At 36.2% G+C, this 25,356-nt stretch overlaps 1 protein-coding gene across 10 annotated transcripts in view; it reads left to right on the forward strand.

Moving 5' to 3' along the window:
* The window catches only part of LOC144315591 (uncharacterized), a 63,819-nt gene that overhangs the window by 7,571 nt on the left and 30,892 nt on the right, over positions 1-25,356 (forward strand). For 4 of the 10 annotated variants that reach the window (XR_013381322.1, XR_013381321.1, XR_013381320.1 and 1 more), the window contains exon 2: positions 10,315-10,400. Coding sequence is in view for 3 of the 10 variants with exons in the window: in XM_077900332.1 (XP_077756458.1) it covers positions 10,315-10,400 (86 nt within the window). In the remaining 7 variants the exon portion in view is untranslated. Of the gene's footprint in view, positions 1-4,655; positions 4,742-7,634; positions 7,811-10,314; positions 10,401-16,197; positions 16,545-16,637; positions 16,878-25,356 lie in introns of those variants that run through there. The other 6 variants (XR_013381317.1, XR_013381319.1, XM_077900335.1 and 3 more) reach the window with 6 other exon arrangements.

The raw sequence follows: 25,356 nt of genomic DNA on the forward strand, positions 1-25,356 counted from the left end.
GTCTCCTATTGTTTTTAACTTCTTTTTCCTCATTTGCTGGCTAATCTTCCCTCCTTATTTTTTTGCTTTCTTCTTTGATAAAAGTTCAATTGGTTAGAGATTTATCTATTTTGTAATGAATAAGGGTTTAGATTTATTAAGTAATAATAGCTTTATTTTTCTGTTTTTTAACTCATTTTGTCCTGTCATATTTTTTTTTCTATGTAATTTAAGATGCCTGTGAACTTCCAAGTGAAGTTGTCAGGTTAGCAATTCCATTTCTATGTCTGGACCTCAAACAGAATTTTCAAATGGAGATATAAATTTGTATATACTATATGTTCCACTTACTATCTCTATGTAAGTTTCCCCAAACTTAAGGGAAAGGATGAATCATTTTAGTATGCTCTTAGATTTATGAGTCAGGACACAGAAGAGGCACAGCAGAAATGGCTTGCCTCTGTTCCATGATGTTAAGCCACAGCTCAGAGGGCTTGAAGGCAGGAGGGCAACTAGACAAATGTGAACTAGAATCATCTGCGGGCTCATGTGCTCATGGTCTGGTGCCCAAGAAAGAAGAGGTTGAAGTCTAAGACTGCCACTGGAATGGACAGTCTTTCTCTGGGACTGGATACCCTGTAGCCTGGCTGCCTCAGAAAGGTTAGACTTTTGAGTTGGTGACTAGAGATCCCCCACCGTGGGTGTTCTAGTTAAACAAGACAGAAGACATTATTTTGTATGTCTTATCCTTGGAAGTTACTCAGAATCCATCCCATTGCATACTACTGGTTTACAACCAAGTCACAATTCTACCCAGATTCCAGAGAAGGGTAATTTAATTCTACCTGTTAATGGGAAAGTAGCAAGATTCTAGAAGGGTTGATATGACAAGGGATACGTTTATGGCTATCTTTAAAAAATACAACCTCCCACAGTATGTACATCACCTGAAGGCCCTAATTGTGGATCAGAAAACCTCAGAAGAGAACACAGTAAAGGGTCTTAAACTTGGGTGTGTATTAGGAACCACCTAGAAGGTTTGTTAAAACTTAGATTGTTGCTGAGTCCCACTTCCAGAGTTTCTGACTTAGTACATACGCTTGAGATTCATGGGTGAGGCCTGCAATTTTAACAAGTGTCAGGTAATGTTGATGCTGCTCATTCAGACACCTCCTACTGGAATATAACAGGAGAAAAAGGAGGCTGGGAAAAAGCTTGAAGAGATCCAAGTAAAATGCAATGAGCCAGTGAAGTTTACTGAGAATAAACAGAGAGTGAGGGTATGGTGTCACAGAAGCCAAAAGGAGAGAATGTTCAGAGAGAGGTCAACATGGGGGAGGAGTTCTTTCCTGGTTAATTCCATTACCCAAACTTCATTATCTTTCTTTTCTCCTATCTTTCTGAGAGTTTCTAATTTAATTCACATCAGAAGATAGGATTTACTTTTACTTTATTTTGACCTGAATTCTCTATGTAGACCCTTTTTTGTAGCAGGCACATTTTAAAGTCAAATTTATTTGAATCAGATATATAAATCAAATAATATGTCATAGGTACAGAGATTGAAAGCCTCTAATTTTCTAATTTTACAAAGGGTGGTAATAATCCATTATTACAGAGGATCAAAGATCAATTGTATTTTACATGATGTGACATTACCCTCACAGTTGAATTTGAGTACAACTAACTGAGAATCTACATGTAAAATAAAACAGTGAAGTCAAACTAACATTCTGACTAAAAACTAACCGAGGAATTTTCTGGTTTTCTTACTCTGTATCCACACATCTTTGTTCACCACATCGTCACTCCACGTTCAGTATGAGACATAAATAGAGCCTAGTCTAACCTAAGCAAAGGAAATATTTCTAGACAAAACTGTTGGAATTACACCTTCTTGGAGGGACTGGAGAGAAGTCTATTACAATTTTGTGGGAAGTGTTTCATTTGGCATTGAAAGGCTCCTATGGGTTTAAAAATGGAAGAGAAAATAAAGAACTGGTGATGACATCAATAAAAGGCTTGAAGTAAACAAATTTCCTTGTAAATGCCTCTACCTCAAGGTTAAGAATTTACATTGTTCTACAGAAAAGGACATCCCACAACCAGTTAACATATAGCAGTTCATCTTATTATTAAGTAATTAAAGTATTAGAATTAATTAACGTTTTATAACATACTTTGCACTCTGACACAGTTTCTAAATTTTCTTGTGGTGTTAGCTATTCTTTTGTTTGATGTTAAAACTTCCACATTCATTTCAATAAGAAAACTCATATGTATCCTGTCATGTCTGATTTTGTTTCTACCTACAATTCCAGAGACAGGTCAAGACAGAATAAGAGACACAGTGTCTGAAATGAAGGCTTTATCTCCCACTACAATTTTATAATATTTTTTATTAATAATGTCCTTGCCCATTTTTAAATTAATTTATATTTTATTTTAGTAAGAAAACCTATTTCCACTTCTCACAAGTCACAGCTTGTTGCTTAGGGGCAACAATTATATGCTAAGGCTGAAAACCACAGGAAGACTTTCTTTACCCCTCACCACTGACAGGGTACAGATGAAAACTGGGGCCCCTGAAAAGTCAACCTGCCCACCTCCAGGTTAGTTCAGGAACTCGCAAAGGGCAGGGCATTCATACAGTAGGTGTTAATCGTTGCCAGCCATGGACTGGGAGTAGGGAGAGAGGGCAGCAGGAGGTAGAGATGTACAACAGTGGGGAAGCAGGACCAGGAGGGCACTTAACAAGATATAAATAGAATAGCTGACCTATCAGGTTGAAAATGAGCATTCCTTACATGTTAATAAATACCAGGATTAAAAGGAGAATTAGCTTCCTCTGTGGATGATAAAAAGAAAAAGAAAAGCAAAGGCTTTTGCATAAATAAATAAATAAATAAATAAATAAATAAATAAATAAATACAAAAGGAATAGGAATTACTGAGAACTTTGATAAGGTTATTTCCAAGTTAAGCTGATCCATACTATTTCCTCTCAGCCACTAAATTATTTTTATCTATCTCTTTTTAAGAAATAGTGTGGCATTATAATTGTCGTTTTTTTCCCCATATGTCACAGACAAGGCCGGAAAACTTGAATTTTCCTGTGTTCCTCAGTGGCAGGGCAAACACCTTTGTGCCAGCCAAAGATGCCTGCTATGCAGTTTTCTCTTCTCACCACGCATTCACACAATTACTCAATTCTACAAGCAAGCAAGAAAACAGATAAACAAGTAGCTATAGACTCTCAAGAGGAAGAAAGAGATCAGGATTGTCTTAATGTTCCCAAGTACAACATAAAAAGAGTTTTCAGACTCCCAGACCATTTCATCCACTTTGTAAAAGCAATAAGGTAGACAAAGATATGCTCATTTCTATTTCAATAATAATATGTGTCAGGATCATTTTGCATGAAGGTTAGCGGAACCATTCATCATTTCAGCTGAACTGCATATTTTCTTGTTCAGCATTGATAGATTTTTATTTTAACCTTAGAAGTCCCTCTCAAGGGACTCTATTAGGGACACTGTCATTTTTTATTCTGCTCTGTTACTCCTCCTTTGTAAACTTTGATGTATGCAGACAACACATTCTGGCCAGGGAAATTTAATTAGGTAAGTCTACAAATTAATTGTTGCAATTAGACTGCTTCTAACTGCCTGGTATTATGAATTTATTTATGCGGTAATTATTATCAGATGTCTGGGATAAAAGCCTGCAGAGCTAAAGGTGCTACCTTTCAGATGTATACACAGTACTCCACATTTAATTAGCCACAAAAAAATAAAAGCAGGTATTTAAAAAAATGAAGAAGAAAGAAAAACAACTTGCCTTCGTCATCCTGCACACATACAGATTTTGACAAACAACTTGTTAACAAAACCTAAAGAGGATTGTTTTCTTTGTATATTGGCAAAATTCAAAATGTTAGACATTATATAAATTACTGTAAAACAATTTGCTAGTATATAAACTAGATGAAAATACTAACTTCAAGTCCATCCTATAAAGGAAATCTGGCTTTTGTTTGTAGCAATAATTACAAGAGCATATTGGAAGAAATTGATAATTTTCAGTAAATTTTGTGTTTAATTTTTACGATCACTGACCATGCCCTTATGGAGAGCACCTAAGGAAATAACAATCACACTTGAAGTTGTAGTCTCAAATCTTTTTTTTTTTTTTTTTTTGTCAGGAAGGGCATTTGGCTTTTAGTGGAAAAAGAGATCTAATACCATCATTTAGAAGAAAGCAAGTAGGGAGAGGCCGCTATTAGTGGAGACAGAAGCCAATGCATAGAAGTTTAAAAGCCAAACAGTAGACAAAGAATGAATCACTAATCCAAATGTAAATTGGTGTAACCTTCCTGAATGGATATTTTGAAATGGATTCCCAATCACTTTAGAAGAGTCGTTGACTTTGACCCAGGAATTTAAAAAATGGGATCTGATCTTAAATAAACAGTATCAGATTTAAAAAAAAAAACAAAAATACTCATCTCAGTGTCAATACTAATAATCCCCAAATCACAGCAATTTATGTCATCATTATTAATTATTATCTATTCAAAGACTGAAATCTGCAGCTCTTCCTTTATTACCACATTCATTGAATAAATATTTTCTTTTTTTTTAACAAATATTTTCTAATCCCTTACCGTGTGCAAGACACTTTTCTATACAATCAAGCCACAGACAGGAAACTCTTTTCGCAGAGAGCTTCTATGCCTTTGAGGGAAGATACATAATATCAGGTAAACAAATAATAATAATATTATTTATATATTAACAATTATTATCTAACAATATATCATATTAATATAATTAATACTATTAATATATTATATAATAATTATTAACAATTATTCATATATTAATAATAATATTACTTCAGAACAATATCTAAGAGGTAGGAAAATTCAGCAATACAAGGTACTGAGAGGATCTGGTGTGGGAGCATGTTCTGCTTTTCTTATTTATTTATTTATTTGAGTGAGAGAGAGAAAAAGCATGAGGACACATGAATGGGAGGGACAGAGAGAGAGAGAAAGAGAATCTGAAGCAGGTTCTTGCCCTAGCAGGGAGCCCGACATGGGGCTCGATCTCACCACCACAAGATCGTGACCTTGAGATCATGACCTGAGCAGAAACCAAGAGTAGGATGCTTAACAGACTGAGCCGCCATTCACCCCAAGGAAAGGCTTTTCTAGATGGTGACATTTGACAAGAGACCCAAAGAAGTGATTAGTGAATGCAATACTGGAAATGAAAGGACATCCTAGTCTTTCATCTATTTTACATAATATTGACCTACTAGTATTTTGCAAAAAAATAAAAATAAATAAGTTGAGATTTTACAAAATAAAATCCATGAAGCTAAATAATAATTTCAAAAATAAAAATCTATAAATATATTATGATATCAGCTAACTCACACATTCATAAATTCAAAAGTCAAACAAGCATCATCCTTCTAACAAACGATTAGCTGATAAAATTATTAGTGGGAAGTTATTGCTTGAAAACAAGCTAATCCCCTCACACAATGAAAACATTTTAATTAATCCTAAAAATGTCAAAGGTCAGATGATGTAGTCTAGTTACTAAAAATCAAAGTTCATTACTGCTGTCATTATTTTGTACCAAAGATTAATGTACACAAATTTTTCACACCAAGTTTGTTCTGACTGTCCACTAATGAAGAAAATGATAAGGGATTTTTGTGCTAACTCCAAATATTTTCTTCTGACTCTTCTAATAATCCTATTTCTTGTTAGAAATCTTTGAAGAGATCTTTTGGAAAATCTTTTTATATGTTTAGTTTGGTCTTTTTAAAGGGACTATAGTGTTTTTGTTGAGAGGAACTGTAGTTTTAGTTTCAGAAATGACCTGTAGTTTGTCATTCCTTGAGTTGTATCATAGATAAACTGCCTGAATCTATATCAAAACTGTAACATTTATATTCTACTTATTTGAAATATCTTTGAGCTGCAGTGAGAATTACAGACCATCTTCAACACCATAATCTACTCTCATCTGTAGGCATGTAGCACTCCAAATGTGTGGGCTTTCTTTCTTTTCATATACATTAAATAATCAAATTGTTTATCTTGATTTCAAAACGCTAATAATTCCAATTTTGGATTATTTTCAATGATACAATGACAGCATGATACTAATAAAGGTACCAGAATTTCACTTCACAAGAATAGCAGATATGCTATAATCCTGGGGAACAGAAAATCAAGAATTAAATTTGGTAGGAACCAGCAAGAACACAAATGTCCCCAGAGTGTCATTAAAAAAAAAGAGAAGAAGGGTTCAATCTTTCAGCTGCAAGCAGGAGTCAAGACAGAGGACCACATGGGTTTATGTTTTCATAGTTTGCATTTTATTCTATTTCATTTGCATAAATTTGTAATCTCACTGAAACTTCATAATGATATGATGGGAAGTTGCAATAAAGATACAAAATTAGGGATGCCTGGGTGGCTCAGTGGTTGAGCGTCTGCCTCTGGCTCAGGGCATGATCCTAAAGTCCCAGGATCGAGTCCCGCATCGGGATCCCTGCATGGGGCCTGCTTCTCCCTCTGCCTGTGTCTCTGCCTCTCTCTCTCTCTCATGAATAAATGAATAGAATCTTTTTTTAAAAAGTATCATGATTTTTAGTATAATTTTTTATAATGACAAATAGGAATTTAAAAAAAAGAATAAAAATTCAAACTAAAATGCAAACAACTTTCCTATAGGTGGGGGATTATACATGTTCATAATCCTCTCTACTTTTCTCACATTAAAAGCTTTTTCTGATCAGTATGTATTGTCTTTTAGTGAAAAAACAAACTTTTAAGAAAATCAGTGACACTCAAATTACATGGGGGAACTTTTCTTTTTTTTTAAGATTTTGTATATTTATTCATTAGAGACACAGAGAAAGAGAGGCAGAGACATAGGCAGAGGAAAAAGCAGGCTCCATGCAGAAAGCCTGAGGTGGGACTCAATCCCTGGGACTTTAGGATCATGCCCTGGGCCAAAGACAGACACTCTACCCACTGAGCCACCCATGCGTCCCACGTGGGGGAACTTGTAAACAGATAAACTACCACCTGGTGGAATTCTTTCCCTCACAATTTGCCATGAGAGAGCTAAGTGGGAAAAAAAAAAAAAAAAAAAAGATGAGGCAACAGTAAGACCCCAGATCAGAGGCTTGTTGGATCTTGCCCTGCAGCTCATTCTCCCAAGTGTGTCCTGCAGAGCTGCAGCCCAGGAGATGGCATGTGTGCTCTGTGAAACAGGGTCCTTATAGTCAATTCTTTTTGGGAAACACTACATCGTATTATAGCCCCCTTTTGGAAATGCTAAGATATATTTGCAGAGATAAGTTGTTGAATGATCTGGGATTGAAGAACATGCAAGAATGTTATTTAACTCGGGTGTTTTTTTTTTTTTTAATTTTAAATTTTTTAAAAGTAATCTCTACACCCAACATGGAGTTCAAACTCATGACCCTGAGATGGAGATGTACACTCCTGAGCCAGGCACCCCTGGACTCAGGTTTTCCTGAAGCCAGGCACCCCTGAACTCACGTTTTCCTGAACTTTTGTTAGCCAGAGGAAACTTAACTTGTTTTCCTTTCATGACACTTAGGGACTGATTCTGAGAAAGAGAAGTTTGAGGAACACCACTGTGGAAAAAGGCCAAACTCTTGAAAACCATCCTTCTTGGTTAGCCTGTGAAGTGTAACTAAAAAAGATGAAGAGTTTTCTCACACATCAGCCTGATCAGTAATGGAAGCAAGTCTGCACTAACGTAGGGCTAACTAGGTCAGCCTAAGATCACTAACCTAGGGCTTTAGCCTCTTTACTGTTAGGTCATTATGAGACTAAGAGGTATCTAAATTCATGTTGGTGAAAATATATGAGTTGGATTCCCTGCTTTTCAATACCAAAAACCCAATACACTCTTAGAAAATGGAATTGGGGAGTGGATCCCGTCAAGATCCACTTGGAAATGGGAAATGGGAAATGGAAGAGCAACCGGATCAGCGTGTGCTCTAGTCATCTTACATTAACAACTACTTTTCCTTTCCTCTTCATTTCCCCAAAGTCATAAGCTTCCCCTTCCCATCCAACCAATTTTGGTTGTGTCACAGGTCACAGCGATGTGTATGCTGTCCTCTGTAGTGTCAACGAATTACCATCAGTCCTTCATTGTCTGCTGGTCTTTGCCATCTGTTTTCTCTACCCGGAGCTATGCGCCATCCCATGCACACCCCCACCCAGCGTATCCACACGTATCCACACGTATCCTGTCGTTTTAACATGTAGAGAGATACTCATCTTTGGTTCTTTGGGGACAGAGCTGGCACTGTAACATTTGCTCATCCTCTATCAGCTTTAGGTGTGTCAAAACTGGCCAAAGATAAAATACGTGGCAGCAATTGAGGTCAGAGCAAAATATGTAATCATTCACGGTAAAAAACAGTCAGTTCTGTATATCACTTTAGAATGGTTACTGGCCGAGAGAATTTGCACTAAAACTCACAGGCCAAGAATGTGCAAAACAGTCTGCTGCTGCTCTCATTCTTTGGCTCAGAGCATGAGATAGCACTCAAAGCGCATGGGGGAGGAAGCACACACGTGTGTGTGTGTGTGTGTGTGTGTGTGTGTACTATGGGTGTATTGGAACGGGCTGCTTTATCTGTATATACCAGAAAGTCATTCAGATAGGAAGGGATTGATCCTGAATGAGCACTATGCAAGGATGATATAAAGTGGGGTCGGCCTATCCTCCAAAGTGGCTTTTATGGTGAAATGCTCCCAAGGCTGATTTTGTTTCCTTGAGCCCTCATAGAATGATGGGTACTGAAATGCAGCTCTCGAGTAGAAGGACACAATTTGGAAGAAATGTAGTTTACTACATCATATTTTGTCAGCCTAACATGAACACTGTAATCCCGGGAATTAAAATATGCTACTAGCCAAAACATAAATAGAATGTAATCAGTTCAAAGGATATTGCATGGTTAGATGGACCAGCTTCACCATGTACCTGCTCTATGATCTTGGACCTGTCAATAATTGCTCAGGGGCTTAGTTTTCTTCTCTGCAAAATAAGGCTAATTATAGGAACTGCCTCATTTCATAGAACTGTATCAGGATCAAATGTATTTGTCAGGTTTTTTTTTTTTAAGCTCTCTAGCAATAACATGCATGAAATACTTGTGACAAATAAAAACAAGTAATTTAATGTTATTTAACATAATTTTCAATAATAAGGTAAAAGTCCACATCAAAAAACTTATTTTTGGACAGTTTGGTTCAATTCTAGTTTTTCAGAATCATCAACAGTGTTTTGATTTATATTTCTATTTTGGCAGACATCCATGAACACCTCTTTGTGATAAATTTAGGGACACGGAAGGGCTGTGTCATGGAGTTATGCACACATTTAAGCCTTTTGGTGCATATCAACAAGCTGTTCACTAGTGCCTGAAAATACACAATTTTCACACTAACATTGAGAATCTTCTTTGGGCATTTTTTTGGTGCCAGTTTTTATGAAAGAAATCTGTATCTTTTCTGCCTTAAATTGAATTATTAGTAATACTTTAATCGATTTGTGTTGGTCATTTCCTTTTTATAAATTGTTCAATTTGAAAGATGTTTGTCTTATTTCCATTAGTTTATAAGAGGTATTTATAGTTGAAAATATTAACATATTGCCTGTTACTTATTTTCAATATTTCTCAATTTTTCTCCGTTTTTTTAATGGCTTTTTAATGCCCAGAAATAGTTGTGTGTGTGTGTGTATGTGTGTGTATGCACACCTGTACTTAAGGCACTTATATGCATTATTCTTTGTCATTATGGTTTCTTTCTTTTGTGTGTGCTTATAAAGATCTTCCTACAGAGAACCATGTAAATAAACACCCACATTTACTTTTAGGGAATGGCTTTATGGTTTCATTTTTTAATATTTAAATGTAAAACCATGTGGAACTCGTGTTGATTATGATGTGTGTCAGGAAGGGGACTTTACTCACTTCTGAATAGTCTTGGCTGTCACTAAATTTCCACATTTTCCTGAAGTAGGCACTGAATCATTATTTTCTTTCTCTTCTGATTTAATGGTGGAATGAAGGATGCTGAGAGAAGTGTGGTTAGTCAAGTGGATAGCAGGCAACCTCTCCTGGGCAATTTCCACATGTTGCTTTTAGAAGTAGACTTGCATGTGCTGAGGCTATGAGGCTATGAACATACTACTTCAAAGAACAGCTGGTTTTTGTTAGGTTTGTTTTAATCTAAAAGGAAATTTTATTTTTCAGATGCAGTTTATGATGAGGCTTAATAAAAGCTATCATCACCTTCAAATTCAGATGGAGAATAAGGAACCACTCATCTGTGATAACATGTAAGGAAAGGCTTAAAGTACTTTCTAATATGTCATAGCTATAATTATGAAGAGATATGTGCCTTTTATTCAAGTCCACTCCGAGGATATGCTATCTTTTCAAATGAGTGTTTTTGTATTCTTTGGGTAAATATCCGGTAGCGGAATTACTGGATCCTATAGTAATTTTTTTTTTTAATTTTTTTGAGGAACTTCCATACTATTTTCCACAGTGGTTGCACTAGTTTGCATTCCCACCAATAGTGCAAGAAGGTTCCTTTTTCTCCATATCCTTGCCAACATTTGTTGTTTTTTGTGTTTTTTATTTTAGCCATTTTGATGGGTGTAAGGAGAGAGATTTCATTGTGATTTTGATTTGCATTTCCTTGATGATAAGTGATGTTGAAAATCTTTCCATGTGTCTGTTGGCCACCTGTATGTCTTCTTTGGTGAAATGTCTGTTCGTGTCTTCTGCTCATTTTTAAATTGGATTGTTTTTTTGCGTGTGTTGACTTGTGTAAGTTCTTTATATATTTAGATATTAATCTCTTACTGGATATATAATTTGCAAATATCTTCTCCCATTCAGTAGGCTGTCGTTTGTTTTTTTAGTGGTTTCCTTTGCTGTGCAAAACCTTTTCATTTTGCTATAGTCCCAAGAGTTGATTTTTCGCTTTTGTTTCCCTTGCCTTGGGAGCCATATCTGTAAAACTGTTGTAGCCAATGACAGAGAAATTACTGTCTGTGTTCTCTTCTAGGATTTTTTATGGTTAACAGGTCTCACATTTAGGTCTTTAATCCATGTTTAATTTATTTTTGTGTATGGTGTAAAAAGTGGTCCAGTTTAATTATTTTGCATGTAGCTATCCAGTTTTCCCAAAACCATTTGTTGAAGAGATGGTCTGTTTCTCATTGCATGTTCTTGTCTCCTTTGTTGTAGATTGACCATATAATCATGGATTTATTTCTAGGTTGTCTATTCTGTTCCATGATAGCTTTGTAGTATATCTTAAAATCTGGGCTCTTCAGTTTTGTTCTTCTTTTTCAAGATTGCTTTGGCTATTTGGAGTCTTTTGTGCTGCCATAAAAACTTTAGGATTATTTGTTATAGTTCTGTGAAAAATGCTATTGGTATTGTGATGTGAATTGCATTAACTCTGTAGATTACTTTGGGTTGTATGGACATTTTAACAATATATGTTCTACCAATCCATGAGCATGAAATATCTGTCCAAGTTTTTGTTTCATCTTCAATTTCTTTCATCAGTGTTTTATAGTTTCCAGAGGACAAGTCTTTCACCTCCTTGATCAAATTTATTTCTAGGCATCTTATTTTTTTGGTGCAATTATAAGTGGGATTATTTTCTTAATCTCTATTTCTGCTCCTTCATTATTAGTGTATAAAAATGGAACAGATTTCTATATATTAATTTTATATCCTGTGACTTTACTGAATTCATTCATCAGTTCTAATAGATTTTTTGGTGTAGTCTTTTAGGGTTTTCTATATAGTGTAGCATGTCATCTACATATAGTGAAAGTTTTACTTCTTCCTTACCAATTTGGATGCCTTTTATTTCCTTTTCTTGTCTGATTGCTGTGGCTAAAATTTTCAGTACTATGTTGAATAAAAGTAGTGAGAGTGGTCATTCTCTTTTTTTTTTAATAATAAATTTATTTTTTATTGATGTTCAATTTACCAACATACAGAATAACACCCAGTGCTCATCCCGTCAAGTGCCCCCCTCAGTGCCCGTCACCCATTCACCCCCACCCCCCGCCCTCCTCCCCTTCCACCACCCCTAGTTCATTTCCCAGAGTTAGGAGTCTTTATGTTCTGTCTCCCTTTCTGATATTTCCCACACATTTCTTATCTTACTCCTGATCTTGGGGTACAAGCTCTCAGTTTTTGCCCATTGAGTATGATGTTAGCTGTGGGTTTTTCATCTATGGCCTTTATTATGTTGAGATATGTTTCCTCTAAATTTATTTTATTGAGGGCTTTTATCATGAATGGTTGTTGTACTTTGTCAAATGCTGCATCTATTAAAATGATCATGATTTTAATCCTTTCTCTTGTTGATGTGCTGTATCACACTGGTTGGTTTGCAAATATCAAACCACTGTTGCATTCCAGGAATAATTCCACTTGATCATTGTGAATGTTTGTTTGTTTTTTTTTTTAACATTTTGTTGGATTTAGTTTGCTAATATTTTGTTGAGCAATTTTGCATCTATGTTCGTCAGAAACATTTTCCTGTAGTTCTCTTTTTCAGTGATGTTTTTATCTGGTTTTGATATCATGGTAATACTGGCTTCGTAGAATGGATTTGAAAACTCTGTTTCCTCTTCTATTTTTTTGAAATAATTTAAGAAGAATAGGTATTATTAACTCCTTTTCAAATGTTTGGTAGAATTTATGAGTGAGGCCATCTGATGCTTGACTTTTGTTTCTTGGGAGTTTTTTTTATTACTGATTCAATTTCATTGCTGGTAACGCGTCTGTTTAGCCTTTCTATTTCTTCCAGATTCAGTTTTTGGAAGGTTATGTGTTTCTAGGAATTTATCTATTTCTTCTACATTGTCCAATTTGTTGGCATATACTTTTTCATAAAATTTTCTCATGATCTTTTGTATTTCTGTGGTTTTGGTTGTTACTTCTCCTCTTCATTTCTGATTTTGCTTATTTGAGTCCAGTCTGTTTCCTGTTTTGTTTTGTTTTTGATGAGTTTGGTTTGTGGTTTATCAATTTCATTGATCTTTTCAAATAACTAGCTCCTGTTTTCATTGACCTGCTGTGGTTTTTAAATTTCTATTTAATTTATTTCTGCTCTAATCTTTATTATTTCCTTCCTTCTACTAGTTTTGGGCTTTGTTTGTTCTTTCTCTAGCTACTTTAGGTGTAAGGTTAGACTGTTTATTTGAGATTTTTCTTGCTTCTTTTTTTAGAATTTTATTTTTTTTTTAAGATTGTATTTATTTATTCATGAGAGACACAGAGAGAAAGAGAGAGGCAGAGACACAGGCAGAGGGAGAAGCAGGCTCCATGCAGAGAGACTAATGTGAGACTCCATCCTGGGTCTGCAGGATCAGGCCCTGGGCTGCAGGCGGCGCTAAACCACTGAACTGCTTGGGCTACCTATTTTTCTTGCTTCTTGAGGTAGGCTTGTATTGCTATAAGCTTCCTCTTAGAACAGCTTTGCTGTATCTAAAAGATTTCGGACTGTTGTATTTTTATTTTCATTTGTCTCATGTATTCTTGTATTCCTTTTCAATTTCTTAGTTGACTCATTCATTGTTTGGTAACATGTTAGTTAACCTCCATTTATTTATGTTCTTTCCAGATCTTTTCCTGTGGTTAATTTCTAGTTTCATAACATTGTGATTATAAAAGATGCCTAATATGACTTGAATCTTTTTGAATTTGTTGAAAATTGTTTTGTGGTCTAATATGTGAATTATTCTGGAGAATGTTACATGTGTACTTGAAAAGAATGTGTATTCTGCTGTTTTAGGATAGAATGTTCTGAATATATCTGTTTGATCCATCTGGTCCAAAGTGTCTCTCAAAGCCACTGTTTCCTTGTTGATTTTCTGTTTGAATGACCTAACCTTTGATGTAAATGGGGTGTTAAAATTCCCTACTATTATTATATTATTATCGATTACTTCTTTTATGTTTGTTAGTAGCTACTTCATCTATTTGGGAGGTCCCATGTTGAGTGCATAAATATTTACAATTGTTGTATCTTTTTGTTGGATTGTTCCCTTTATGATTATGCAGTGTCCTTCTTTATTTCTTAATACAGTCTTTGTTTTAAAGTCTATTTTTTCTAATGTCTAAGTATAGCTACCCCAGCTTTTTTTTTCACTTCCATTTTCCTGATAAATGCTTTCCCACCCTTTCACTTTCAATCTGTATTTTTCTTTAGATCCAGATAGCAATTTTTAAAGTTTGGTTAAATATCCTGACTGGAATTACATTGTAGAGGCATCAGAATGTGCCTTTGAAACTTTAAAAATTGTTGCCTGGCCTAAAATTAACAAGACAGGAAACAACAAATGTTGGTGAGGATGTAGAGAAAGGGAAATCCTCTTACACTATTAATAGGAATGCAGGCTGGTACAGCCGCTCTGGAAAACGGTTATGAAGGTTCCTCAAGAAGTTGAAAATAGAGCTACCCTATGACCCAACAATTGCACTGCTAGGTATTTACCCCCAAAACAGAAATATAATGATCCAAAGAAGCACCTGCACCCCAATTTTCATAAGAGCAATGTCCACAATAGCCAAACTGTGGAAAGAACTGAGATGTCCATCAACAGATAAATGGGCAAAGAAGATATATATATGTACACACACACACACACATATATATATATATATATATATATATATATATATATATATACACAATGCAATATTACCCATCAGAAAGGATAAATGCTATTTGCATTGATATGGATGGAACTAGAAGGTATTATGCTGAGTGAAATAAGTCAATCAGAGAAAGACAATTATCATATGGTTTCACTCATGTAGAATATAGGAAACAGCACTGAGAATCATAGGGGAAGGGAAAGAAAACTGAATGGGAGGTATCAGTGAGGGAGAAAAACCATGAGAGACTATTAACTATAGAAACAAACTGGGGTTCCTGGAGGGGATTGGGTAGGGGGATGGGGTAACTAGGTGATGGGCATTAAGGATGGCACATGATGTGATGAGCACTGGGTGTTACATGCAACTGATAAATTATTAAACACTACATCTGAGACTAATGATGTACAATATGTTGGCTAAAAGAATTTAAATCAAAAAAAATGAAAAAAAATTGTTGCCTTCATCTTGTGATGACATGAGATGGTAAAATGGCTGCACGAAGGGATGAAGTGAGGTGAATGGTGTAGACATTGTGACAGAGTATTAGGCTACTATTGACCTGATGATCTCTTAGAAGAGGGATCATCTGCTTCCAGAGTGTGGTTGGCCTCAGATAACTGAAACCACAGAAAAGGAAAACTGTGGGTAAGGGGGGAATACTGTATCTGAGGACTGAAAGTGAATGAGAACCTCAAATAAGATAGAAGAGCCCCAAATAGTATGTTGAGTACTGAGCATTGGAGACACTGTCTTTTTATGCAGAGAGAAATAACATCATGGTGGGGAGAAAATATTTTTTGTTACTCTTTTTCCAGCATTTCTTTACTCTTCTATTCCTTTAATCACCCCTCCTCACCTTTTGATGTACTTTCATTGGAGTTAATGTCCACTTCTACCCTCAGTTTAGGGGAAAGCAAGTGATCCAAACCTTGCCAACCAGATCTCTGCATTCTTGGATGTTACCCAATTAGAGCCACCAAGTCACAGTGGTATTTTTACTGAAGGTTCTGGAAGAGATTTGTCTTTTTCACCTCTGGATCTAAATCTATAAGCATGTGGATTCAGAGTTAAAGACAAGCCTTCTGAAAGAAGCAGCTACTCCTGATTACATCCTGTAAGCTGTAAGCCTTAGATAGAGCTTCGTCCACAGCTCTGTTTACATCTAGAATTTTCAGTTCTGTAAACTAGTGGTCTGTTCTTATCCAAGGAAATGAATTTGGAATTTGAGCTCTTTGTCGCTTGAGACCAACTATAGTTGATACAGAACATGTGTAAGCTTTTTTTTTTTTTTATCTTGTGGAGCAGGATGTGAAAAGTGATAAGCAGGACATTGTTTGCTTTCTTAAATCACTTTCTGAAATTTTAATAGCTGTCTTATGGTGGAAATTGGTGGCCAGTTACACCTGCTTCAAATGATTAATTGTTTATCAACAGGAATAACTCTTGGGCAGCCCGGGTGGCTCAATGGTTTAGCACTGCCTTCAGCCCAGGGCGTGATCCTGGAGACCCGGGATGGAGTCCCACATCAGGTTCTCTGCATGGGGCCTGCTTCTCCCTCTGCCTGTATCTCTGCCTCTGTGTGTGTGTGTGTGTGTGTCTCTCATGAATAAACAAATAAAATCTTTATTAAAAAAACAGGATTAACTCTTCTCGTATATACTTTCATATTGTGTGTATGTATGCATGTATGATACATACATATGTATAGGTACACATGTATATATGTATTAACCTGTGCTTTTTCTGACATAACAAGCCCAAACTAAAATATTGTGAAAACTACTAGCTTTCAATTATAAAAAATAACATATTTTAGACTGAGTTTTTAAAATATAAATTTTTAAGTTTAATTTAGTACTTTTTTGCTTATATAGGATTTGCTTGAACTTTTCTGGGTATTATCATCAAGAATGAGAAAATCAATTCATGATGTTATTTCTCTTCTAATTAGAAGCCATTCTTTCTTCAACCGAGTGCTTCAAAACATCAGAGGAATATGATATCAAAAGCCTTTGAAAACTTTCATTTGTGCTTTCATTATTTTATGAGTGACATGGATTATCAAATATATGATAACAATTCCTTCAATTAAATATTCCCACTTTACAATTGTACTTCACTTGCTTTTTTCATTTGCTTCACTTTTCTTATTGGGAGCAGAAAAAAAAAAAGACACACATGTAATCATATACAAATTTTCACTGCAGGATTTTCTTTTTTTGAATATATGCTTTTTAAAGTCTTAGGTTGGACAGGATGATGAAACAAAATATTCCCCAAATTGAGATTTAGAAGACTATAATTCTAGCTATTAAGATGGTAAGCATGAGGATGATGTCTCTCAGAAAGTGAAAAGATAGTATATGTGAGAACATTAGTGAAATGTTGACTCCAATGTACTTTTGCCTCATGATACGTTTGTTTTATTTTTTTAAATTGTTTTAAATATATAAATATACCACTAGGCAAAGCCAAAAGGTCTCAGTTTGGGTTCTGATAAATTCAGTGATTTTCCCTTGACAATAAACATTTAGGATGTTTCAGATTTCTATTTGGGAAAAGAAGGACAGTTTTGCTATTAGGGAGAGATAGCCATAGAGCCTATGGAAGTGCAAATAAGAAATCTATTCTCGTATTTTGCTTTCACAGATGATTAAAATATATTTTATTAGGAACACTATATCTCAGCTACTAATATATTCTGTCCACGGACTAGGGTCTCTGACCATGGAGCAGAAGTCTCTAGAAAAGAACCCCAGATGAAAAACCAAATGATCTTAGAGGTGGAAGAGACCTTAGAGATCATCTGACCCAATCCTCTAATTTTACAGTTGAAGAAACTGGAGCCCAAAGAGGTTAAGTAACTTACTCAAGGTTACACCACTAATTATTGGCATAGTTAGGAGCCAATAGGTCCCTATTTTATTTTTAATTCTGCTTCTGATGAGCTTCATGACGTAAACCAAATCCTCAATGTCTTAGTACTTTAGCTGCTTCTGTTTAAAATGGAGTTAATACCCTTGGTTTCTCCATATTTCAGAAGCATATTGTTAGAGTTTGTGTGAGTCATGAGCAAAGCATGTCAGCTTCTGTGAAAGCAAATTATTCATTACCAATCTATGAGTTAGAATTCTTTGATGGCAAGGAATAGAAAACACATACAGCTGACCCAAGCAAGAGTGACTTGACCAGAACGATTGGAAGGGGCTCAGAGACTGGAAGGGAATGTTGAATAACTGGCTTGGCACAGATGAGAATGAGTGAGCTACAGAAGGTGTTGGAAGTGGGAATAGCTCTTACCTAACACCAAAGCTGGAATGATTCTTTTCCAGCTGTCCCTTTCAGCAGTGTGGGCCTCTCCTGAGATCCAAAACTCTGGAAGGGAGAATTGATTAGCTCAAATTAGATCACAGATGTACCTCCTTTTCCCCAACAGAACAGTGAGAGAAATCTACCACAAAGAGCCTCCAAAGCCCTGTCAGCTTCCTTAGCAAGAGGAAAAGGTAACCCAGTTACAAGCCTTCCAAGATGACACATAAGGAGGGAAAGATAAATTCCTCAAAGAAAATGGAGATGCTGTTAGGAAGAGAAAACTATGTATTGCCTAACCAAAAACACAACAAATGCCTACTATGACCACCATATTTAAGTTGATGGATAAATTTTGTATTTGATGAGATAGTACTAGAAAGCAAAACTAAACTTAGGCCATGTGTACTTGATATAAAAGAGCAACTTGGTATTGTTCTGATGGCCAATTCAGATCACTCGACAAGTCAATTGAGTTTGCCGCATAAGAAAGCCAGATTCACTGAATGAAACTTTAGATGGACAATTTGCTGATTATGTAGGCACAACCTGCTTTCATGATTCTTTTAATACAGTTATCAATGAATGTTAGCCAAGATTTAAGTGATAAAGAAAAATGTTTCCATTTGAATTAGATCTAGCCACTAAACTCAACATCTGTTGATCAAGAAGCCAGTACAACATAATCTACCAACTTGACTGAATGTAGTGTGTAAGTATCCCAAAGTTCCTCCTAGACCTGAAAGACATAGGATAATGAACTGATTCCTCCACATTTAGGTTCAAATAGCTCATTTCTCCTGGGCTCCAGCAGCAATAATTTGATTTAGAAAGACTGAGGATCTTGGGGCACGTCGCTGGCCCAGTTGGTAGAGCATATGACCCTTGATCTCAGAGTTGTAAGTTTGAGCCCCATATTGGGCGTAAAGGTTAGTTAAAAATAAAATCTTTATTAAAAAGAAAGTCTGAGGATATTAAGCAAAATCTTCTCTCTCATACCTGGCTTAAATGTATTCACCTTCTAGGGGGAAAAAAGGATATTTCTAAAAATATTAATGATAGTGTGAATATATTTTTCTTAAAAATATGTATATAAAATGTGAGAATCCTAAGCTAAATAATAGCCAAAAGAGGAATCAAAAGTATCTTCCTCTTTAAATGCCATGTAAGATTTTCCCCACTCTTTGTCCTCAGTTCACCTCTGAATTCATTATACTTGGGTCACAGTCCATTTCAAGGGCAGTGTGATCTTTTAAAATGAGCAAGATCATGTTACTCCTCCACATGAAATTCTTCACTGGCTCCTCATAACCTTCAGCTTGGCAACCAACTTCCTTCATACCAAGAGCCCCTCAGGGTCAGCTCTCTGCTGGCCTCTCGTCCTCGGCTGTCCTTACTTGCCTCTGCAGTGCGCTCTATAATCACACATGCATGGCTACTTGAAGTCTCCCAAATTTGTCACTTAATCTCCTGCTTCTGCTTCCTCTACTAGAACTGCTTTCCTCCTTCTTTACTAATCCATCCTCCTCCTGGTCTCTACTCCAGATACCACTCCCTGATCCAAATCTTTTCTTTGATTAACTTTATTCAGTATGGAATTTTTAGCTCAGATATCTTCCCCTCCAGAAACTTTTCTTGACCTGCCCAGTTTTAGGTAGGAGACCTCATCTATGTGACTCCAATAATGCTGTTTGCATGGCTACCATCATCAAAGGTCTCATAACCCTGCACCATCTTAGGTATTGATAAATCTAGCTCCTTTATGAAAACAGTGAATTCCTTAAACAACGGGAATTGTTTCTTATTCCTCTCTGTACTTCCAATATCTGACACAGTACCTGGCACAAACTATATGGGATATACATGTTTATTGAAGACAACAGAAGCACTGTTTTATAGCTTAGGAGGCATCGTTATCATGCCCATCCTCATCTTCCGCCATGACTGGAAGTAGGTATTATCATCCTTCTATTATTCCCATGCTGAGGAAAGGATAACTACATCTTCTCTGCTTAAAGAAAAATTGCAGTCATCTGGCCTCCTACCTGGAATGGGTGATGACTCTAAGCTTTTCATTCACAGGCAGTCAGGGGATGATTTGAAAAGCATTGACTTGAATTCTTATAGAGTCTATGATAGAGGGACTAGAGGGTGCAAAAACAGACAGCCTGGCCTGCTCTTATAGTGATTTAACGTGATGGTTTCCCAGTGGAAAGCAAAGGACAGATATGAGGGCAGGCTGTGCCTGGTACTTTTTAGCAGCATAGAAGCTGTGGCCCCTTGTGCACAAGGACTCCAAAAAAAAAAAAATGATAAAGGAACACTTCTCCTGCAGGTTCGGGTTCGTGCAAATGGATGAGAAGAAGGCCCCAGGAAAGGAAAGAGCTATATTGTGATGTTAAAGGTTACTAATCTGTAGGTCTATTTTCCCTTTCTCAGATTTACTAACTAGCATGGGTGAGGTTGAAGAAAGATGAGGTTAGCTAAATAATCAAGTTCCGGGCTCTTGGCAAGTATGACCACCGTCATTCCTGTGCTTTTGTTTGCATCTTCCACAAGAGCCTTTCTCCATGTTAATTCATAGGCAGCTGGTCCAGAGCCTCACACAATACAACATATTTTTAAAAGCTGGCACCATTTGGATTTTCTACTCATAGCAAATTTGAAAAGTTGGCATTTACATTCCCTGAAGTATCTATCTCTAATGAAAACAATGTCAGAGCCTTAAGCACTTTGGCATTTTCTGGACACACTATAAATATACAGGATATATTTTATCATGTACTGTATGTTAGAGCACTGGGACAAAGAACAAGCACCAGGGAAAATGGTTTGAGGCAATCCTTTCAACATATTTTCCAAGGCCATTTCAAATGACTCCCTAGTCCTTGAACTCCCTGGTGATCATTTTAATAGCAACAAGATCCATTTGGTAACTGGCCTGGACAGCAGGTTGTATTTGGCTTTAGCTGATATAAAGTCTACTATCTTTTGTTACTAAGGAGACAGTATTCTAGCCTATTATAAAGGTGTTTAAAGCGATCCTAGTACCATATCCCTAAAATTTTAGAATGCTGCTAAGTATGTCTGCATAGGCTTCTTCTTCTTCTATTTTTTAACCATCTCTCATTGAACTTCTCACACTCTTTCCATTTAACTACCCTTGACTGTTGACTTGATAACTTTAATCCTGTGCTGAAACCTTGGTCAACTAGAGGCATCTGCCAGGATGAGGAAAATACGGAGGGTGCTTCAGATGAATACGGCTTCATCTTTTCACAGAGTAAGCTCCATCTTACTGCAACTCACTTCATTATCTGGTTGGGTGATTCCTGGAACCAGAGAAAACAGGGCAAGACTCCTGGGGGCAGACACACTTATGAAAATAATTTTAGTCTCACCTCTAATCTTTTCCCCCTTTTTGAAACTTCAAAGAGAGCTGAGCAGGCTAGTGATATTCCAGGCTGGATGGCTGCCATTTGTGAGCAGCATTATAAGAACCCTACCCTGAGTTCTTCCGATTTGCCACAATCTATCAATCGGGTACAATTATCAGATGGATAATGGAGTTGCTACTTGGAGGATGTCCCTTTATATAACAGAGGAGTCTCCATTTGTCCAAGATATATTCACTGGCTGAGCGACAGCTTTGTGTGCACAGGATCAAGGTGTGTCACTGCTGGTGTATGGTATGAAGAACCCAGCTGAAACAAAGTGTCACACCGTGTGTCTCCATGGAAGCGGCATCTTGACAGAGCAGTAACTATAAAAGTGAAATGTTTAACGATGAATAATTGTGTTTGAAGCCTTCTTACTCCACATTTCCATGGAAAATGAAACCACAGGAGGCATGAAAATCTCTAAAGGGCCTTTATACATAGATTAATGTGGTAATTCTCTCATTACTATGTTCTGAAAAAGAGCTTCTTACACCAGGCTCTGTGTTTTGCCTTCAGTTATAACATGGCTTTGCATTAAGTGTTTTAATAAAATGTGAAATTAAATGATCATCCCTGGTGATATTCAGCTTTGGTTGAGGTAAGGAAAAATGTAACTTCCACAGTACATGAAAGCCAAAGAGATTATTTTGCCCCCAATGAAGAGATCATTGGTCAAATGACATGGTTTCCCATGAGTCTGCACCTCTCCATTAATTGGGAATTTGTTATTACTCTCTCCTACACCTTTGAGAATTATATATAATGCAACCAATTTATAGCTATGGAATACATATGCTGTCAGAAGCTAACCAATGTAATTTATTCTTTTTTTTGCAAGTAATACCAAGTAGTATTGGGGAAGGCAATTTTTAATAGCGGTAGTTTATGCTATTTTTTTTTAACTATCTGTGCTTCCTTCTTTTGTAACAGTTAACAGGAGACAAATAGAAGTTTCCTGAGCAGTATTGATGTATTGACAATGGACACATTAGTAATAAGAGACATGAGTAATAAAGAGAGATGGGATATGATTCTTTCAGAGAAAATGACAATATCTTTTGATGTGACTCATCTGAAAATAATGAAACAGTCCTTCAAAAACTGTTGAGATTTTTGTTTGTTTTTAAAGTATGTGGTATTGACTAAAGAGCATGAAGCCTTTCCACTATGGATCTCAGAGAAGCAGGAAGAGTTTTTACAGATTGATGGTTCTCCTAGGGCATCAGTACTCCAATTTTTCCCTAACAGGCAAAGCGGTGCTGAGGCTGACAAACCTGAAAGACAACTGCTATACTGGTCACATTCATTCCTCACAAAGTCCCATTATTTTTTTCTCCCTGATGCTTACACAGCAGGAGACTCAACTCCGAGACCGTTTACCTGAAGTGATGGTTTAACAAGTTCTTAGAACAAGACTTCCTGGGTTCGAATCCTGGTTCTGCCACTTATTACCATGGCAAATTTCTTAACTTTCCCCCATCTTAGTTTCCTTGTCTATAAAACAGTCAGACAAATTTCATATTCCCATGTGAAGAATAAACAAGATACTATTGTGGAAGCACTTAGGACAGACCTTAGCATATGGTAGAGGCTCAATAATTGCTGGTTGTTGTCCGATGTAGAATTTTAAACTCCCATAAACTCAAACTCCTGTCACCCCTAATTTCATGACAGGTCATAACTGTGATTTTACTGGATGATGGTGTCATCACATATTTCTAATCAAGGAAGACCTGAAAGTTGCCACATTGAGCTCACTGTTTTCGAGCATGTCGGGGGTACAATCTGTGTGACACACTGAGCAGATTAAATTTTACCAGTCTCTCTTTGGGCCGCCTCAAGGATATTCTCCATTTTAGCAAAATTGAAAGTGCTTGCTCTCTGTGGAGCCTAAGCCAAGACCTAATGAATATAGTGAAATTGCTCCCTGTGGTAGATTTCATGTACAGGTGCTTGATTTGCATTTTGTAAATGAGAATAAAGAAAATAATGACAAAAATGCAAATAATCCTCTGTGGTTATAACAAAATCACTTGTTATTGTCCTCTTTTCCTTCATCTGGCTACAACATTATACGGTGACTTGCACAAACAACATTCTCAAGAGCTATTTGTAAAATAAATTAATAAATACACAGTGTAGTCCTGCATAAGAAGAACACTTATGACTATGTTGTTTTTGCTGTGAGTCTAAAATGAGTTCAGTCCTCTAGCATACACACACACACACACACACACACACACACGAGTTCTTTGCACTATCTACTAAATACATATGCTAACTAGTCATTGGGCAAAAAATTGGAATCTGCTGATTAAAATGCCAGATTAGAACGTAGAATCCATCTAAACAATATGTACACTTTACGTATTTAACAATGAATATTTGACATCTAAGATTGTTACAATATTGACTCAAGGTCACAAAATAAAATAGAGGCAGAGCCAGAAATAAAACTCAGATTCCGTCCAGACCTCCATCCACCCTATCAACCTGCCCTATTTGGTAACATTAGTCCGAACTTGCTTTCAATTATTCATATAAATGCTGAGCAAAACCTTGGAAGAATCCGACAACATACCCTATCTTAATTTCTTGCTCTAACTATGCCAGACTAAGGTCAGATTGTTAATCTTGCATTATTTCTTGATTCAAAAATTGACCCACAATTTAGTTATTTCCAGAAAGATTAATGGGTTTCCTTTGTGCTAAGAGATATTTGCACCAGAGTGTTAAAAATACTGAGTAGCATTACAGAAAATAAATCAACAAAAGTTCAAGTTACCTTTCAAATATCAATCATATGTTGACACGTCTGTCCCTTTTAAATTACAAATTGCTAAGAACTGTCTAACTGGTAGCAATTGCTAATGTTTTAAATGCAAGTCTTCAAAAAAAAAAATGCAAGTCTCCTATGAAACTACTACTCCTAAAGGAATAGTTTGTTTTCTACAAGAGATTTATTTTAATATTTAAAGAAGTTTTATGTGTGTTATATTCAATTTTCCTACACTATAATCACACCATTCCTAGTACCTACCCTCTTGGATGGCAAATTTGCTTTCTCACCCTCTGATAATATTTAGACATATTTTTTATTTGTTTAAAAATGTGCTAAAAGAAAGCTCATGTCTTCATTTGCAATCAGAGTCCTTGTTCTTCAATTAATTGCCCAATTCTTAATCATGGTAACTTCTGCCCATTGGAAAAAGGAGCATTTTGGCTAAAAACCCACTGCTGCCACCTAGTGTTACTGGACAAGCACTGCCTCGGCTGGATCCCTTGCCTTCGTGTGTCAGAGACACCATTATTTGTATTGCGAGAGAGAAAAAGAGATCAGTTACTTTAGCAATGATCTTAGTAATTAATTATTTAGGAAACTTTTGTCTCCTTCTATTGACTCTTTTATATTTGAATAGTTTGGGTTCCAGACATGCTTCTTTAATATACTTGGCATTTGAATTCTTTGAAGGCTTTAAATCGATGAATACTAAAGACAATGTGGTAGCTTAAGGCAATCATTCATATTGATGAAGTTCTCTATAAATAGATGTATGCTGCAATAACCCACGTGTAATAGCTGTGTGCCCTTTGTATTGTATCCCTATTGATTCCAACCCCCCAAGGATGTTGTTGTCAATAACTGAGCCAACGGTCTCAGAAGAAATTCGAAGACCATCAAGTCATTTTGCATTATAGGGCAAAGACAAGCTCAAGAAAGAATCCCACTACCGTATTCCAACTGAATCAATCAGACAAAGTACAATAATTTTCCTGCATGAGAAATTATTTCATTGAATAGGAGCTACCTTTCAAAGGGTCTAAAATAAGGAGATTTAAATGA

The sequence above is a fragment of the Canis aureus genome, chromosome 6 (genome assembly GCF_053574225.1).
Source record: "Canis aureus isolate CA01 chromosome 6, VMU_Caureus_v.1.0, whole genome shotgun sequence".
NCBI lineage: Eukaryota > Metazoa > Chordata > Mammalia > Carnivora > Canidae > Canis > Canis aureus.